This window comes from Perna viridis, chromosome 13, assembly GCF_037379345.1.
Source record: "Perna viridis isolate PV_CMFRI_1.1 ecotype Kerala chromosome 13, ASM3737934v1, whole genome shotgun sequence".
Taxonomy (NCBI): Eukaryota; Metazoa; Mollusca; class Bivalvia; order Mytilida; family Mytilidae; genus Perna; species Perna viridis.
This window is the reverse complement of record NC_142457.1, coordinates 22,948,222-22,968,183: the sequence shown is the minus strand read 5'-3', so window position 1 is coordinate 22,968,183 and position 19,962 is coordinate 22,948,222. Positions and strand designations below refer to the sequence as shown.

The 19,962-nt window shown below is 32.2% G+C and overlaps 1 protein-coding gene across 1 annotated transcript; it reads right to left on the bottom strand.

The window, feature by feature from the left end:
* Window positions 1–356: 356 nt before the first annotated feature.
* LOC148600028 (dnaJ homolog subfamily C member 7-like) lies at window positions 357–19,961 on the bottom strand. Its single transcript, XM_088557405.1, has 13 exons — window positions 19,840–19,961; window positions 18,057–18,166; window positions 17,412–17,536; window positions 16,696–16,809; window positions 14,612–14,686; window positions 11,897–12,015; window positions 11,231–11,384; window positions 10,502–10,666; window positions 9,642–9,733; window positions 8,540–8,613; window positions 7,122–7,268; window positions 6,525–6,677; window positions 357–6,096 (listed from the first exon to the last, which is right to left on the bottom strand). The coding sequence occupies exons 1-13, from the start codon at window positions 19,911–19,913 to the stop codon at window positions 5,957–5,959; spliced, it is 1,542 nt and encodes a 513-aa protein (XP_088413531.1). The 5' UTR covers window positions 19,914–19,961; the 3' UTR covers window positions 357–5,956.
* Between the last annotated feature and the right edge of the window lies 1 nt (window position 19,962).

Here is a 19,962-nt window from a genome sequence, read left to right as displayed (position 1 = left end):
TATTGTCAGTTTTATATATGCAATTTTTTAATTATTCTGTGGTCTTCATTGTGTATGTAGATCGTCCTCTGCTTCCAGTTATCACTTTTTTGCTGTGTACTTGGATTTAAATGCCTCTAAGTTGTCCTTTTTGATTGCTTTGGTATTTTTTGCTGATTTACTGTTGAAGTATTATTGTTTGTGGGGTACAATGAACCAATTTTCATGGTTTTCGTGGGTTCAGTAAACCATAAAATTTGGTTCCCAATGAAAAGGAAGTTTCCCATTTGTTTGTTTTAAATGAGATTCAAATCGCGAATTCAAGAATCCATGGACTGATAATTTTTCTCTAAACCATGAGAAATAAGAAATATACAACCATGACAATTTTTATTTTCTAAAAAATAATTTTACACAATAATGAAGTCATTCAAAACAAATGAAAACATGAAAAAAGACTTGATGACATCACATATTCAACATCTATTCTCCATAATTCAATTTCTTCCAGTTTTTTATACATGACTTTTAAACCAAAGATCATTCACAATAAAAAATCACATGTATAACATGTATTTTTGCATCAATCATGTCATAATGAAATAAAGTTTTAGGCAATCTTACCTATAAAATCATTCAACTGTAATTCAATTTAAATCTTCCACGCAAATCCCTAAAGTCCATGCATTTTCTATTAACAGATTTTTTTGGGGGGGTGGGGGTAGCAAAGAAGATTTATTTTTCTTTACCTTTTCAAATTCTTCAATGTTACCTCCTCCTTATTTGTCAATGTGACTCCTACAAGACCAAAGTTTGGGAAGTAATAAAGAAAACTAAGTTTTTATCAGATTTTTAAATTCTTCAATTTTACCCTCCTCTTTTCAGTTTAATATTAACCAAGTAATGGCATGGAGGAAAGAGGGGGGGCAAAATTTAAGAACATGAATTGATTTGATGAAATGACCATGTATAAATTCAAGTAACTGTACATTGCATTGTCTTACTAAGATACAAAATCTTAATAGTAAAAAATTCATCTCATATTATTTCATATCAAAGAAAAATGTGCATTGAGATGTTGAAGAGGGCATTACCACATGATAATGCCTGTTTCAGATTCTTAAATGTTATAAACACAAATCATATTCAATAATGGTCCTAATTATGATAAAAAGATAATAGCTGCTCATGTAGACAGTATTACTGATAAATTAACTGCTCTTGGGAAGTGTTATTGCCTTCAACACTGATAATACCCTTGTCTGCGCCTCATGGCATTATTAACATTTCAGGCAATATCACTGTCCCTTAGTTAGTCAATTTATTGTGATAATGACCTCTACATGTACAAATACATGTATTTTATAATTCTTTATATCATAATAAATCGCATTCAGTACCACAATTGAATATAACTTCATATACATTTTGCTTATAATATAGACCATGACCAGTTTGACTATTAGTCTGGCTCCAGAGCAACAAAACTTGAAATATATTTAAGATTGGAAATATTCTTAGTTCCCATGGAAATCCACAGTCTTGAAATTTTATAATTTTCTTAATTCACAAAGAATTAAGAATATTCTCTGTATAGGAATGACTTTTATATTTTTTCGGTCTATGAAGAAATAGCCTGAATTAGTGGTGCACACTAAATAACCTACCATGGGCATTGAGGTTATTTCAAATAAACCAAAACATATAACAGTCATTCCTTTCAATTTAATGATTGATTGACTGATTGTTGGGGTTAAACGTCCAAGCAGCAATATTTCAGCTATATTCAGACGATGAACATGAAATGGATGATAAAATGAACATGAAATGCCTTTCAATTTAATATTAGTACCAAAATTTAAGGACTTAATCAGCCAAAAAAGTTGATGATGTCACAGATGGACAAAATTTGTTATCCAATCAGAGAGCATGTTACATCTGAAATTAAATTTTATATTGTGATAGAATATTCTAAAGTAATTTTTCAAGTTTTGTGGCACCAGAACTAGATTTATCATGGAACTGTTGAAGAAAAATACTGTCAAGCTGGAAACTTTGGTAGGTTGTATCTTCACTATTTTCTAGGCCAAATATTTTGTGTGAGTTTTAATTTCTTGGTCAGATGTCTAAAAGTCTTCACCAAATAAACAAGGACATTTTTGCAAATATTTGATGACCAAGAATATAGTGAATATTACTCCCTATACAAAATTTCAAAAATTACTCCCTGTTCAAAAATTTTGACATTTACAATACCAGTCCATGTCTTCCAACCATACAGTAGCACAGAACTGTACTTTATTTAACATTTTTACACATTTATACACTTAAAATAAATGCATGGGCAAAAAATAATCTTGTTCTTAAAAATTCCAAAACAAATCTACAATCACAATTACATGTACTTGTTTTTTTTTTTAAATTACTGGTGTGTACCTAATACAACTAAGATATGTGACAAATTAAGTAGCACTCCAGCTAAGAATCACGCAAAATGTGATACATGGTTGAAAAGCCTACATATTTTTGATATTTTGTTTAAAATGCTGAAGTTAACAGAAAATTACATGTGGCTCCTCATAGACCCTTTTTCATAAGAAATAAAAAAAAGTATAGAGAATGTACTGTAGAATTTAAAATTAAGGGAGAAAATTCTGTGAATGACACTAAAATACAATAGTAACTTGGATTTTTAAAGTGGATTATCTCCCCCAAAGCAGACAGATTGGAATGAATAATTATACATTTCATCATATAGACCTATAAAGCAACTTAATAACAAAAATAAAAATATGTAGCCTTTTGGGGGATGTATCACATATTACAGAATTTGCATGATTCTTACAAAGACTACTACTTAAACAAACAAAAACAAAGGCTACAATGGAAAATGATAAATACTGAATTTTACAAGCATTGCAAAAATGAAAATATTTCCTAACACATTGTATTAAGAATCATCACCCTCTTGAGACAATGGTATTACTATTTAAACTTAAAAAAAAAAAAAACTGTTTGGGTTGCCATGAAAAAGACGTTGATGTTTTGGTTAAATGTCACAGCATCTTTAAAAAACAGCTGAGCAAGTAAACTTTACATATATGTGATATTCCCTTTCATACTAATTTTCTGAGCGGGCACAGTTGGTACTTTAGCTACACATTCCTATGAAACTTTAACAGTTTTGACAAAAGTTTTACAAGAATTTGCTGTACCTACCTTGAGAAGGACTAACTAAGCCTTTGATAAAATAAGCAGGAAACAGTCTAATGACCAGGGGTTGACCCTAACAGTAGTCTGGTAGTCCTGTGCCACCCTAATTTTGGAGAGGACTACTTCAAAAGTTTTCATGGTAGTCCTATGGACAATCTAAATTTTGCCTTATTTTTTGTATGATCTACTAAGAGAACCATCATAACTGTCTGCGGACTACCTGTTTTACCTCTGAAGTAGTCCTGTTGATTACCAAATAAATGAAGTTAATGTCAAACCCTGAATGAAATCAACAAAGTCATTTACAGTGAAAACTGTTTAAACCAATCCCTGAATAATCCAAAAACCTGTCTATACCAGACCGTTTTTGTAGACCCTTAATATTAATCTTAAGGAGGTAATCAAAACTAATTCTAGAAATGTATACTAAAATATGACAAAGTTTTAAACTGAGCAAAATCTTTCAGTAAAGATTGTATTTGATTATTAATGGGATAGAAAAGGGAAACAATGTAATTTCCGGTCAAAATCAGATCAGCTGATCTGGTCTGAAAAAAAATACACATATAAAGCGCGCCTGTGTATAAAACGCAGGTAGAAGTCACCTGAAAAAAAATAGCGGCTTATACACCGGAATATACGGTAACTAATATGGAATGTACTGTAATATCCTACATGCATTTAAAGTGTAGAATTGCACTTTGTCTTCATCTGTTTCATGCTATTTAAATTAATTATCAGTAAATATATATTGTGAAAATAATTTATATCCTTTTATATATGTTTATCAACATAGTGTTTTATTACCTGAAACACTTTATTTTCAGGACAGCTTCCAGAATAAAAAGGAGGATCCAGGCTAAAATTTGCTGTAATTTCAGCACAGAATTTGCAAAATCCCCCCCCCCTCCACTGATCAGTCATTGATATTGTTCTCCTCAACAGCTGGTTTATTCAATACTCAACTTTTGTACCTAAATGAACAACTTCAGCTTTTTAATTTGCTCTTGTTATGATGACAATTGGCTTTGTTTATAAAGATGATATTCTACAGTCTGTTCTTAATATCTTATGAAATAGTATTAGTGATACAAGTATTACATGGTAGTTGAACACTTTAAACATAAACTTAAGAAAAGATTGTACTTTTTAAAGTATAAATGTGAAGCCATGTTTGTTGCAATGAACAATTGAACAGTCCAATGTTGGATTATTACCTGAGGACATTCATAGAACAGACTATAGACTGATTGTCAACAATAGCAAATTATTCCTAAACAACTAAAGTTGTAAATTTAGTTTAGAAAATTTGGTACAACATATTGAATAATTTTAGCTGTGATCAAATAAAGTCTCAGTTTAGTTGTTAGCTTAAACTGTAGATAGCTTGTTTACAAAAAGAGACAGCATCCTGAAGTAATACTTGCTGAACATATGATTGTGCAGTGTAAGATCAGACAAAACAATGTGCAGTCTGTCAAGCACTTTATGACCAAAACAAAAAATATAAATTCGGGAGAGTTTTGGCCTAAAAATCAAAAGATTATTGGGAAATTTTTAGGCCAAAATTGATGGATACTGATGGTTATTTTTTTTAACTTGAAAATTGCCACAATCCTGCCAGTAAGTAAGGATTTTTAGTCTTAATTTATCTACTGTAGCAACTAATAAGGACTTACTTGGGCATTTTGCAACACACATCCTAAATCATTTAGTATACAGTAGAATAAACTTGATATTTTTTTTATTTTGGGGGTCAAAAAGATTAAATCAGGAGTTATCAGCAGTTTCTCAGAAGAAACCAGGACAAATTTATTAAGGAGGTAGACCTGGGGTAAAGAGCATAACTCTTGATATCAGTGATATGTTTGCATCACATTCAATTTCACCAAAGCCTATCAAGCTTTCATTTGAAACAGAATGAAATCAGTCCAAGTTACTTTCATGCTTACATGAGACTGGTGTAAATGCTTTACACAAATGTTCCAATGATTTGCAAGAGTTATGTCCCTTACCAAAGGTGTAACTTCTTAAATCAAAAGTCACTTGACAGACTGCAATATGCCAACTCTTCAATCCTTCTGTTAAAAAAATTGTCAGAACAATACAAGTCATAAATTCATCTATTGACAAATTTTACACACAAGCACCATCCTTAAAAAAAAACAAATCACACAAGAATGTCTAAAAACTTAAAATGAAATATTTAAGTATATAACAAAATCAATAATCAGGAATTTATCAATAATACTGTTCAAATGGACACCTATGTAAACATAATGAGACCTATTCATTCATGATTAATCAGTTCACTGATTCAATAAATGACTTATCAGTTCACCGATTCATTACATCATTAATCTGTTCAAAGAATAAAGTAACTAAATCTATCTGGTAAGAAGTTTCCTCATTCTGAGTACTGACTGATCTAAATATAATCATACACATTGACACAAATATGGACATTTTGGTTGGGTTTTTCAGCTGAATTTCTTATGACATCACTACATCACATTGCATTGTGACTATTTTTAAGTCATGATTAATTTAACTTACTTCTGATACCTCAAAAAGGTTAAAATTATTCACAGCATTGTTCCATATCATAAGCAAGATTGGCCAGGATAAAAAAAAAACGTTCCATTTTCTTTTCTATATCACATACTTTGATTATTCCTTGCTGTTTCCAGTTCATCTAATGGCCATGATAACAATTCTTCAGATTATGAATAAATATTGATGGATCCTAGGCTGAGGGTAAACATCATCCAAACTGGAATGAAAATCCACCTGGGAACCCACCACCACCACTGCTGAAACCATGGCCAGCACTTGGGCCACCAAATGAAAACCCACCACCGCCACCAAAAAATTGCTGGAAAATCATATTTGGGTCTATATGATCTGTAAAATAAAAGAATAATATCATTTCTTAAATTGACTAACAAAAACAACAAATTACTTCACTTCAAAAGAACATATGTAAAAGCTGCATTTTTAAAAAGTATTCTTTGTTTTCCTTATATTAATTGCTGCCAAGTCAATAAAATATGTAACATACAGCATGAAACCAAGCAGAGTAAAAAAACTATTAACTAAACAGTAGTCTTTAAGTTGATGATTGTCTGGAGAAGTATAACTTGAATGACCTTATTCTAAATATTTTTTGAAAAGAACACAGAAACGATCCATCCAAAACAAAGGTAATTTATATTTTTTTGTTTTCTGTGAGATATTTGTTGCTTCTGAAAATTCTTCTCACCCAGGACTTTGGGAGATCTCTTACTTAAGGTTTTATGAAGTCACATTTTTTTTTTGCCATATAGACTTACCAAAACCACCTCCCTCGAGATCATCAATATCTGCTCCACTGTCATATCGCTCCTTTTTCTTAGGATCCGACAATACACTGTACGCTTCACCAATTTCTTTGAATATTTTCTCCTCCTCTTTTTGTTTTTCAGGAGTATCATGACTATGACGGTCTATAGAAATCAAAATTAAAAGTTTGTTTAAGGCAAATATACAGTATAAAAAAGAATCACAACAGTAAAATTTGGATTTGAAAAACCAGGTACCACTTTACAGCAGAAGAAAGAGTAATCAAGGGAACCAAGGCTATAGCTGTAATCAAAAGAATGTAATCCAGGGACAATGACCTGACATGGAAAACAGACATACACAACAAAGAACATAAAGTAACTAAAATCATACGTACAAAGTGACAAAAGTAAATGAGCAACTCGGACTCCACTAAAAAATTCATGTCTGATATCCGGACGCGAGTTAAAACTGTCATAAATTCCAGGATATGGATTTTAATTAATGATAATAACCTAGCAAAATCCACATATTATATAAGTCAGTAATTTTTCTTGGACAAAATCCAATAAAAAGTTTTGAAATAATATGTATTAAAAATAAAATACCTGGATGATGCACTAATGCACGTTTTCTGTAATTTTTCTTTATTTCATCTTCTGTGGCAGTTTTTGATACACCTAATATCTTATAATAGTCTTTTCGTTTACTCTTTTTCAATTCTAATTTTGCTTCTTGTAACAACCTTTTATTATCTGAAAAAGAATTAAAATTACAAATTGCATCAAAACAATGAAATGAAAAACATGAAATTGCACATGTTATCTTGCTACGCATACCAAACTCATACAATACAGCAATCCAAATCGTTACAAAGTATGCCCCATCTATATAAAACCACACATCAAATTTGAAATCAAACAATTCATAGGGTCTGAAAGTCTCATTTCAGTTTTATTTTCCTTACCGGAATTTATGATATAGAACGTATTGAAATCCGAAGACCAGTCTGCATTTTATTGTTTTCTACCAAGATCTCAAAACGCTGTATCACAATGCAAAATCTTATATTTTTCAAATTTTCTTAACATTTTTATCAAGTGGAAATAGATATTTGTCATTTTTATTGGTATTTTTACATGAAAATATGTTCCTTATATTACGCTTTATATACTGAACCCAACACTCTGAAAATGACAAATCTCAATGCATTTGAATGGTAGACTAGGACCCATTCTCATGAAACCACAGACTCACATGATGAGACTTACAAACCCTATTGGGAGCCAACACATACGGACAAAATTTGGTAGGACAAGGAATGGACAAGGTGATTCCAATATATCACCTACTCGTCCAGTGGGAATATAAAAAATGATTAGTAAATCAATGCTGTTATCACCTCTACTGAAATGTTGTTTAATAAATTTGCTTTTTTATTCTTTTATTTTTCAATTTGAATCCCAGATTTCTTATGACTTTCGTGCAGCACCAGTAAATGAAAACCTTATGTCCACCTCTATATTCAATTCCTTCTACTATGAGGTAATTATGTTCCCCCATCAAGGTTGGGAAACATATCGTTATAACTTATGTTTTTTTTTTAATTTATCTTTCTTCTAACCTCTGTCTTGTTCAGGCATTTCCTCAGAAATATCCGAATGGATAAATACCTTCATATGTATTTTCAAATTTCATACATGGCTGCTATTTCAAACATTTCAAAATTTTTTTAAAAAATTCATCAAAAAATCACAAAAAATCTTTGAAGGTCGATAATTGGTAAAAAAAAAAAAAAAAAAGGATATCACAAGGTCTTCCGATCGGCCATATTGAAATTTAAAAAATGGCTGCCATTCAAAGATGGCCACCACTCAAAAATTTTAATAATTCGAAAAAATTTGTAAAAAATTCTTAAGGCCGGAGAAACAGATTTAAAATGCTACTGTGACAATGGGGGAGCTGGGGGACATCATGTTATGCCGTGCTTAACAATCACACCTTGTTTATTCTGCTTTTCACTCACCTCTACTTTTATCTAAGTTAAATACTTTTTCGTAATCACGAACTGCTTCTTCATACAATTCTGCATCCATATAGCTGGAAAAGAATTTTTGAATATCAATATTACCAGTAAAGTTTGTTGTAAAAATAGAAACATGTACATCTTTTCTCAGTAAACAACTAAAAATCAATTTACTGCAAAAGTACTTTGATTTGCGGCCACTATTTTAAGTGGTTTTGAGGAAAAACATCCACTCCTAGATTCATCATGAAATCATGGATTAAACAAACTCATCTTACAAATGAATGGCAGATTTCCTTTTCATTGGGAACCAAATTTCATGGTTTACAAAACCAATGAAAATCATGAAAATTGATACCCGACGTATTTAAGTTCTAGATCTGACTAAAACTTGCTTTTATAGTGCTACATGACTGTGTGAAAATTAATTCCAAAAATATAATACAAGATAAAGAAGTACAAATTTTGCAATTTTAATACAAAGGCCAAAATCTTTTACCTCTAATGGACAGGAAAAAAAATTTAAGTGCTGGAATCTGTAAGAATCAATAATTAATCTTGCACAGAAAAAACACCATATCTGACAACGTGCGCACATAGTTTAGGGTCTATTGAACACAGTTCCTTCGTCTCAGAAGAGTCAGAATATGCAGAAATGTCAGTTCAAAGTTACAATAGAATGGAGGCGGGGAAAAGTGAGTTATCTCCCTTTGATGATAAAATTCGAATGCATTTCATATAATGCATACCTCGATTTACTGACACTTAAACAAGAATTGAATGCCATGTCTGCATTTCAGATTTACATTTTGAATAAGATTTCATGGAAAGATTTGTGTTTTGTTTTCTCACCATGATGCACCTGTTGCCTGATTCTTACAGAGAAAAACACTAAAATCTAAGTAGTAATGTATGTAAAAGTACTTGTATCAATCTTCATGGTTTGTCATTATTTTGTTAGTTCATCGATTTTATTAAGCATCTCAGTTTTCGAAAGAAGTTTTACATTACACTTAAATTAGAATTTATGGTAAATCAATGAAAATTGGTACCCCATAAAAAAAATAATTCTTTCACATTATATAAATAAAATTGTATTTACCATTTAGCTCGTCGTAAATAAGCTTTGACATATGACTCATCCAATTCTATGGCTCTCGAACAGTCGTCTATGCATTCTTGATTTTTACCTAACTGTAAAACGAAAAAGCAAGAGTAATGAGTTAGTACAGCAAATTACATAAAATAGAGAAAAAAAATTTTAGCTCAAGTACTAGGCACTGTAAACCAATTTCCTGATCTCTGAAAGTATTTACTATTTGTATTTAGGTTATACGCTGGTGCATAAGTCGATTTCACCATATCCTTTCATTTTTCTATTTTGAAGACACCTTTACCTTATATTTAACACTCTCCAACTATTTTTAATGTGTGTTTAAATGTTTCATTATGAATTGGCTTATTAACTACAATTTGTTTTGTAACTTTGACTGAATTATCTCCCTTTAAATTTAAACTCCTTTAATCACTCAAATAAGTTTTTGTAACAGGTTCTGGAGTTATTATGAAAGTGGGTTAACAGGAAGTACCAAAGTCCTGGGAAATATCACTGATACACACTTACGAGTGCATTGTCATCATGTGCTCAAAAACAACCTAAAAGATGGAACACTGGATTTCATTATATACTAAAACATTTGCTATGGAATATCTCACATTTTTAGCTTTTGGGCAACTACTTTTTTTCTTAAGTTATACTGCACATTATATTCCAATCACATCTAAGGTCTAACTACTCTTTGGATTCTTAACATCCTAAACTACCCTTACAGGTCTTGCATGGACAGGAAGTTCTATGATTCCTTTAATTCAAATCTTTACTTTGTTCTTCATATCAAGAAAGATTTCTCACACAAATTTGAATTTTGTACCAATGCCATTGTACCACTATACTTTACTCACTTTAGACCCACAAGTTGCTCTATTACAATACAACTTAGAATTGGTAAATTTATTGTATGGGTCAATTCCAAGAGCTTCAGTGTAAAGGTCATAAGCTGCCTGAAGATGACCTGCCCTGAATTCTTTATTTCCTTCCTCTTTTTTAGCATTCAGTGCCTTTGATTTCTGAAATTAAAAGTAGATGATAGTTTTCTTTAATAATTTCATGCATAATGTTTGAAAATGTAATAACTGTGTGACACATTTACTTCAATGATACCAAAGGCATAGGTTATGTCTATTCGGCCAAAAAATAATATCCTTGTTTCCTGCTACCGGCTGATAAAAAAAAATGGAAGTAGGTAAGGTAATTATTTCAATTTTCCAAAAACATTTTACACTTAGTGAGTGTGGAAATAATCTAGACTTTAATGGTGCTTGAGCCAAAATGGCCATAAAATGTTTTGGGTAGGCTTAACAAAAATAGATGTAGGGTAGCAGGAAACATACTATTTTGAGTATGTGAGAATGCAAGCTGTATATATGTCAATTTCAGTTAAACTGGAACCCCTTTCTACACAACTCTACCTATCCCTCTGGGTGACAAATAGCTCTCTAGGTGAAATCTGTTCTAAATTATGCAAATGCAAAACAGATAGTTGTACATTGTAATTACAATATACCAGTCATATGAATATTACAAATTTCAATATCCTGTACATGTACTGCAAATTTGTGTTTGATACTTACCTTATAAATTTCTTTTGCTTTTACATGATCTGGTGCAAGTCGTAAAACTTGTTGGAAATGTTGATATGCCTTGTCAATATTGTCATTGTAATACAAACACACCCCTCGGACATAAATTGCATCAGCATTCATATTATCACGCTGCAACATGTCGCTGAAAATTAAAGTATGATTACCAATTGTTTAAATATTTAAATAAAAAAGTTCTTATCAGAATTGTAGCTGACTGATTCATTGATTGTGGTTTTACAGCTGATGGCAGATATTTAGAGCATATCAGAATGAGAACTTGACACACAATTAATTGTGTCTTGTCATACTAACATATTGCGCATGATTTTCCATGGTGCTAATTTTGGGGTATTTTAGCGGCTGTCTAAAAACGCCAAAATAAACTGCACCAAATATGTACTCTAGGCTTTCGCAATCAATGCACCAAATATCATCCGTCTTGTCATACTACTGTATGTGGGTAATTTTCACAGTGTGTATTTATGCAGTCTGTCTAAACGCCAAAATAAATTTCACAAAATATGTACTCTTGAATCAAAATTAAAAACTCCAAAATTACTTGCATACCTTTTTGCATTTACATAGCCTAATTTGACACCCATCAAAATAACCTGCAATACTGTATTTTCAAAATTCTTGAAATTGTCTACTTACTTGGCTAATTCTTGAGCTTCACTATATCTCCCTAACAGGGCTAAGGCTTCTGCCTTCTTTACTTTAAATCTCATACAGGCTGGGCATCTTTCAATACATCTGTCCATACAGAATACTGCCTGAAATTGTAAAAGACTCTCATAAATAGCAATTTGAATCAAGTCTAGCTAAGCTTCTGAATGATTTAAGTAGCTTTCTATTCTCTGGGAAGAAATCTGTCCTTCTATATACAAATGTGTACAGATTTATTACCACTTAACATCCATCATTTTGGCAATGAACAAAAAAATGCTTAATGAGTATAAGTACTGACCAAAACAAAATTACAAAATTAATAAGCTTTGCCCTCAGACCCTAAATTTAGAATTCTAAGTAAACAGCTGCCAATAATGTTATCTAATTCCTTATCAGTATTATCTGACATTCTGTCAAGATGATCAATTTAAAATTTCTGAAAAAAATTATATCTGCAAAAGGGTTCTTGAAACTTTATATATATACATTGAATTAGAGTATAATTTCAGTCTGTGTTAAAACTTTTTCAGCTAAAAGCCCAAACTTGGCAAGTAAACAAAATTCTACAGAGTTTAACTTGCCATGAATAAACTTCCACTAGACTCAAGCCATGATAGGGATAAGCTTAAGGCACAGACTTTAACCTGCATTTATCTTTAAATGGTATTATACTCAGTTTACACATTACAGTAACATAATTTGGTTTAGAGGGCCATGCAACAATTATCGCATTCCAATTAATTACATCAAATAAAAAACAAGAAATGTTTCATGTATAACGTGTAAGAACAGCCTATTGATATCCTAGATGTCATCAAAACTTGCCCATTCTCAAAATCCTGATCAGTGCATTTATATGTATGTAAGGTGACAAAGTACACATGTACCAATATGAACCAGACCTGATTTTACAGAATAACATACAATGCCAAAATTAGCAAGATTGTAAGTAAACATAAAGTAAAACAAAAATTGTGATTATTAATTAAAGATTTGCAGATTTGTTAATACAACTTTTATGATAAACTGTATCTTTGACCATATACCAGGGTCTGACATTAAATGCTGTACTATTGCCCAGGATTGGTTAAATTTCCATTTGGGCATGTAGAATTCACTTGCCCAGAGGACAAAAAAATATCATTTTTTTTCAATATGCATTAACAGAAGGACAACCTAGTGTTCAATTTGGGCAAGTAGAATTTTCATCAACTTGCTAGATGGAACAAGGTTCACCATTCCTCAAAATTGACCTCCAGCCCATCTGCCATGGCTAGCAAAAATGCTGGTGGGCTTGCTGAATTTGGCTAACATGCAAATAATTACTATATAAGTTCATTTCTGAATTTTTGAACTCAGGCTTGCTTTCAGCAATTTATATGGTACATGTATAGACTGGTTCATAAAATATTAACGTCAAACCCTGCATATAATGAAGCCCTCTATTTTGTGATTTTTTTTACATAGTTACTATGCATTCACAATCTGTAGAACTTAAATTGCAGTAGAAATTCATTGAAACTAATGATCATCTGCAAAAATAAACATCTTTTGATTTATAAGTGGAAGTAAATCAGGTCTGATGAACAGGAAATGGTAACAAAATGTCAAAAACCTTTACATAACCTACCTGACAGAAGTCAGATTTATAGAACACCTAAGGACTCCTGTTAACCCACTTTCATAATAACTCCAGAACCTGTTACAAAAACTTATTTGAGTGATTAAAGGAGTTTAAATTTAAAGGGAGATAATTCAGTCTAAATTTAAAGGGAGATGATTCTTTAATTTAGAAGCGTAAATGATATATGTATCTGCTATACGGATAATTGGCAGTAAAACGTTACTCACTGTTTCAGAGATTTATGAGACAAGGGACTATTTTGTGTCTAAGTGTCAGTCTGTGTAAGAATCAGGCAGTAGGTGAAATATGGTATGAAAGAAAACCATCATTTTGATAGTGTAATTTGACTGTTTGCACCATCAGAATCAAGGAAAACAGACAAGATTTTCCATATCATGCTGGACCATTGAGGTACAATTTCAATTAAATGCACTGAAAATAAACACTTCATGGGCAGATAACCACATTTTTCTAAGATTTTATTGAAAAATTTCTGTGAAAAGCCAGTAATCCAGAGATCAAATAATGGTCTTTTCAAATAGAGAAAGTATCGTTCAGTGATATTAGACTGTCAGATTGGTGGGGTTTTGATATGCATGTTTCTGATTTTTCCCATTTTGCATGATTCTTACAAAAACTTACACTCAAAGGGTAATTAAACAACTGCATGTTATTTAGCAATAATCAGAAATGTGCAATTTATGAAACAAGCAAAAAAATCCAACAACTACAAAGTCATCAAGTGCAAATAATCAAAATTTCCTACAAAAATAAAATGTTTCCACATGCAAATCATCAGTATCATATTAAAAAACAGTTAATTAAAGAAAGATAATCTGATTTTTTCTTAAACCCCACATTTCATTTTTTTTTCTCTCAATGGAAAAAGGGCAATAACTGAGGACCAGTAATTGTAATATAAACTAGTCAACCAACTTTGATTTCTCCACAACATTGTGTTAAAAAAAGACCAGATTTGTCGGTGTGCAGTTCTATAAATATCAGAGTGAAACTAAAAATAAGGAGAGCAAACTGACAAACATATGGATCATTGAACAGGGATATAAGAAACCTACCCTTCTGAAGTCTCCTTTTTGAAAGTCAGTTTCTGACATGTCTTCATATTCTCTCACTGATTTAGCTGCCTGTATCTAGAAAACCATAAAACACACAAAACATTAATTAGTATTTTCAAAGTTTAGTGAAGATTTTTTTTCCATTATAACCTTCTTTCTATCTTACCTGAGACAAATATATGAGCCAATAATGTTTAGCTCAGTACATACACTGTAGTTATCATTTTACTTACTTCTTTTCCAATTTTAATCATTTATTAAAAGCAAGGATGATTTTACAAGGTCAACAAACAAAGCAGAAATTGGCAAAATGGGAAGTAAATATACAGTAAAAAAAGAATCATAAAGATAAAATCTGGATTTGAAATTGTGGAATTCTGCTAAAAAGAGGGGAAAAAAATCATCCCTGTGAAAGTATATAATCCATTTTTTCATTCAGTGATATTGTTAACCTTAAACTACCTCCAAAATTAAAGGCTGTTCCACTTAAGGAGGTAGACCTAGGGTAAGGGACATACAATGTAACTCTTGAAATCAGTGATATGTTTGTATCATATTCAATTTCACCAAAGCCTATCAAGATTTCATTTGAATCAGAATGAAATCAGTCCAAGTTACTTTGATGCTTACATGAGATTGATGTAAAATGCTGAATACAAACATTCCAATGATTTATAAGAGATGTGCCCCTTACCCTAGGTCTACTTCCTTAAGAAAGTTTCCCAATTTGTAAAGAAATTGCCTTAAATGTTATCCCATATATATAATAAATTATTTCCCAATTGGTAGTGAAGTGCTAGATATGGTATTTCTGTTCAAAACTACACTGATTTGTAGTTTCTGAATTGTCTTTTTCTTGTTATCCTCTACAAAATTAATAATTTTAACTATAAATTTATGCTTTTGAACTGTTATTCAAAATTTTCCCTATTTAAAAAATGACACAATTTCCAAAATTGGATAGGGCAGTTTTGTTTGTTTGTTGGGGTTTAACGTCCGAGCAGCAATATCCCAGCTATATTCAGACGATGAACATGAAATTGATGACAAAATGAACATGAAATGATGATGAAATGAAAAAGGGATGGGACACAAGGATAATGGGGTTGACAAATTTTGATTGCCACTGGAAATAGGGAGAGATGGGTAGGGTCGGGCAATTTAGCCTCCTGTGGCGGAGCCCTATGGTTCCTACTCCGGGAGAATACCACAGTAGGGTTCTTTAACGTGCGAGGAACGTGGCATCTTTCCCAACACGGTGCACCACTATGGTTAGCGGTCAGGTTTTCTGTATTATAGCCTGACAACCCCAGCATGTAACACGGCAGGGGTACCCCATTCCCCTACCTGGGGCACACATCCCAGTTGCTCTCTGGGCAGAGCGCCCTAGCCCCTGGCTAGGGTTCTGAGCACTATATAGTCGCCTTTTACAACAAGCTTAGCGCTGCTGCAGGCATATTCTTTTAACACCCGGACCTGCACGGGGTAGGGCAGTTTTGAAAAAAGCGAATAATATCAGTGCCATTTTTAATAAATTGATAATGAAATGTCACCATCCCAAATTTAAATCTTGCCAGAACAAAATACAGAAACAACTGTAACTAAGTCACCAAATCTTCTTCATGTATTCTTCTGTTCAACCATAATTTTATTGTAAAAATTCAATGGTACTAAATTGAACTGATACAAATTCTAAGTCATAAATTTTTAATAACTTTATCCTCTTAATATTACCTTTTCAAATTGAAAAGACGGTTAAAAAAAGAACACACAGGTGTTCAGAGGTAATCAAGTAGGACATAATTCACTAATGAAGGGCAGACTATTCATATTACTCAAAAGTATTGAACATGGTATCAGATCAGTTCAATTTCAATTGCCATAGATAAGAAAAACTTATTTTCTTACTTATATTGACCATTTCTTACATCATCATAATAAAGGGCAGAATTCTACATGGAGAACTAATAATATTACTCAAAAGTATTGACAAGGGGATCAGTTCATTTTAAATTGCCATAAACAAGAAAACCTTTTTCTATTCAATTTGGTACAGTCATTGACTTATAATGGCCATTTCTTACATCATCAAGAGCTGTTTGATTGCCTTTTTCAAGATCTAAAACTGTCCTGTAACATCTCTCTGCTGCAACTGTATCTCCCAGAGCAAGATGACACTTTCCTTCTCTCATGTAACCCTGAGAACAAAAAAAAAATAAAATTATTGATTACGTGGGCTAGAGCCTTTTAAAATTAAATTTTAACCAGTTTGTCAGTGCTAAAGCAATGAACATTAAAAATGACAAGATTACACACTGTTACTATCGCCTATCTTAATACAATGTAAAACCATCATTGGATCAGACAGACTGTCCAGCTACCTTTAGTTGGCCTACATTTACAAAAGCATCATCAAGTCAGACAGAATGTCCAGCTACCTTTAATTTACCAAACTTTACAAAATCATCATCAAGTTGAATAGACTGTCAAGCCACCAATAATTTGACTGACCTTTACAAAATCATCATGGAGTCGAACAGACTCCCGAACTATCTCTAATTTGACTGACCTTTACAAAGCATCATCGAGTCGGACAGACTGTCAAGCCACCTCAAATTTGACTAACCTTTACAAAAGCATCATCGAGTCGGACAGACTGCTGAGCTACCTCTAATTTGACTTACCTTTACAAAAGCATCATCAAGTCGAGTAGACTGTCGAGCCACCTCTAATCTGACTCACCTTTATACAAATATCATCAAGTTGGACAGACTGCCTTGCCACCTCTAATTTGACTGACCTTTACAAAAGCATTATCGAGTCGGACAGACTGCCGAGCATCTTCTAAGGCATCTTTGTACTTATTTAACATCATAAAGGTGGCGGCTCTGTTTCCATAATAAGCTGCAAATGTCGGACACAGATCTGAAAGAGATAAGTATTTTTTCCTAAACTTCACCATATTTAAAACATTGTACAGGGTGGTGTAGGAAGTCTTTGGTCCTGGCCAATATTGTAATTTACATCCTAGGTCAATCAAATACAAACTCAGGTTTTGCAAAAATCATAAGCTAAGGCTATGACGTCACTGAAAAAGAACAATGCAAGTTTTGAGGGTCAAGACAGAAAAAAACACCTTTGTCACTTCTTGCCCTATCAGGCTTCAAATCAAAAGTTGGTCAGAAGTCTTTGACCCTCAATTATTGACCTAAGAATTCTGAAATTTCTTTTACTTAGGCCCTGGTTCTGTAACATTTTTCACTGACATCTTATTGAGTTCTTTCAGCTTTCCTTTCAAGTCACGTCAAGTGGACCATAGATTTCAAACTTAGAATAGTCCAGGACCTATCACTCTTGACAACATGTGAACCCCTGAATGTCTGACAGTAGTTTTATGCAACAGATATTACAAGAACAAAAATTATTTTATTCACTTTTCACTTACTTATCGCATCTGTGTAGCATAATAAAGCCTGTTGGTATAATTTTTGTTTGTAGTATGTATTTCCTTCTTCCTTTTTGTTCTCAGCTAATACCTCTGGAGGGTCTACAGGGCTAAAAATACAAATAAATAAAATAAAATGTCATAGTAGAAATGACACACTACATAATGGCAAAATATGTTAATTTAAATATAAGGCAAACCGCAAGCATCCCAAAATCAAAATGGGAGTAAAAAATTGTTTTCAATCCTTTTATCGTAGTGTTGGTGTACTACATGTATTTAGCATATTTGATCATCTATTGGAACTCTTAAAAGTACATCACAGAAATGTGAAGAGAAGTCTATATCAGTATTTGGATAGTGAGGAAGGCAGTGCTATAAATGATTTGTGACATGAATTGACAACACATAATTGGCCAATTAGAAATATATAGGCACAGGTAGCTTGTGCTCTCATTCAGTGATAAGTCAAAATGAAATTACAAATACATGTAAAAGGCAATTTTTTAAAGCCGGAGTGATTTTTATCAGAGGCAGAGTTGTCCCTCTGCAATATTTATGCAAATGAGGTTGGATATTGCATGGCCCTTTTCCAATTGAGTTATGTGGGAACATATGACATATTTATGCAATATCATACAAGATTTCCATTACTTAGTTTGGATATTATTACATGTATATCTTATGTACATTTGTACATGTATGAAATCATCATCAATAAAGCCACATGTTGACTTGAGGCCTGTCCACCCCTGCAGACAGACAACAAATAGAATTGTCCAATGTTATTGTTAAACCTAGAGCAAACTGTTTGTCAACAGAAAAATAAATAGTCCTGTCAGACAAGAGAAAAAAAATGACTTTAAAACGAAGAATAAAGACAAAATCATCATATTTATAAGACCTGATAAAATGGATCTTGATTTCCTAAAATGGATCATCAAATCAAAGCTCCGCAAAAGACTGATAACACCATATTCACTACGGTTGGTGCACCACAACTTACCGGTATTATGCTTGTACTTTTAGCAAGGCATGAACAAAGTCATGAATTCAATTTTTTTATACTTGACAGAAACTCAGGTACATGTACATGTACACTCAACAAATGAAAAAGCAAATTTTCTAAAAACGTGAAATCAATTTCATCAAGAAGCCACATCCAACTTAAAACATTAAATTAAACTCTTATGCGAGATTTCATCATATAAAAATTAGACCAGTGTCTCAGAAAATTGTCTGTCAATGAAAGAAAATGTACTTTCACTTTCACTTTGAAGGACTCCCCCCTTTTCAATGACTTCTTAAGAGTAGCCAAAAATATCTTATATTTAATGCATAATTAAATGATACTTTACAGATAAAGTAATTTCTACATATTTTTACTTTACGAATGACATGTTAAAAGGAATATAACACAGAATTCTAAAAATAGAATTCAAGTTTCCAGAATGTTCTAAAGGGAATCCTCTTGACGTAATCAAATATATCTACAAAAAAGAATATTTTGAACATTATACCTACTTGTTATATTTGTTGACTTCACGATATTAAAAGTTTAAGTTATTATGTTGTACTTTAACCGAATTTTCTCAATTTACCGCCATATAATGACAATAACGCGGAATAACAAACGGCTGTGCACAATTATCAGAAATCCTTCGAGGTTATTCCTGGGAAACACCCCAATATATTTTTAATTGCAAATGTTTCTGGACATTCTGTGAATTGAATTTTGCGGTTTAAGTATTCTTAAACTCATTTAATTCATAATGATGTTTACCTTTCCTCTGTTAAGTCCACAACCTCATCCTCATTTACTTGAGGGTCAACAGCCATCGTTTCCACGTCCGTCATGATTATTGATCTCACGAGAGTTTGAAGCTAACTGGTCCCAACGAGCTGT

Bases quoted from the DNA above. Each gene is read 5' to 3' on its own strand.
- LOC148600028 (XM_088557405.1), bottom strand. From the start codon at position 19,913: ATGACGGACGTGGAAACGATGGCTGTTGACCCTCAAGTAAATGAGGAT. The intron at 14,687-16,695 runs GTAAGAAATGGC...ATGGTTTTCTAG, and splicing joins ATCAAACAGCTCTTGATGAT to ATACAGGCAGCTAAATCAGT. The intron at 11,385-11,896 runs GTAAGTAGACAA...TTTAATTTTCAG, and splicing joins GAAGCTCAAGAATTAGCCAA to CGACATGTTGCAGCGTGATA.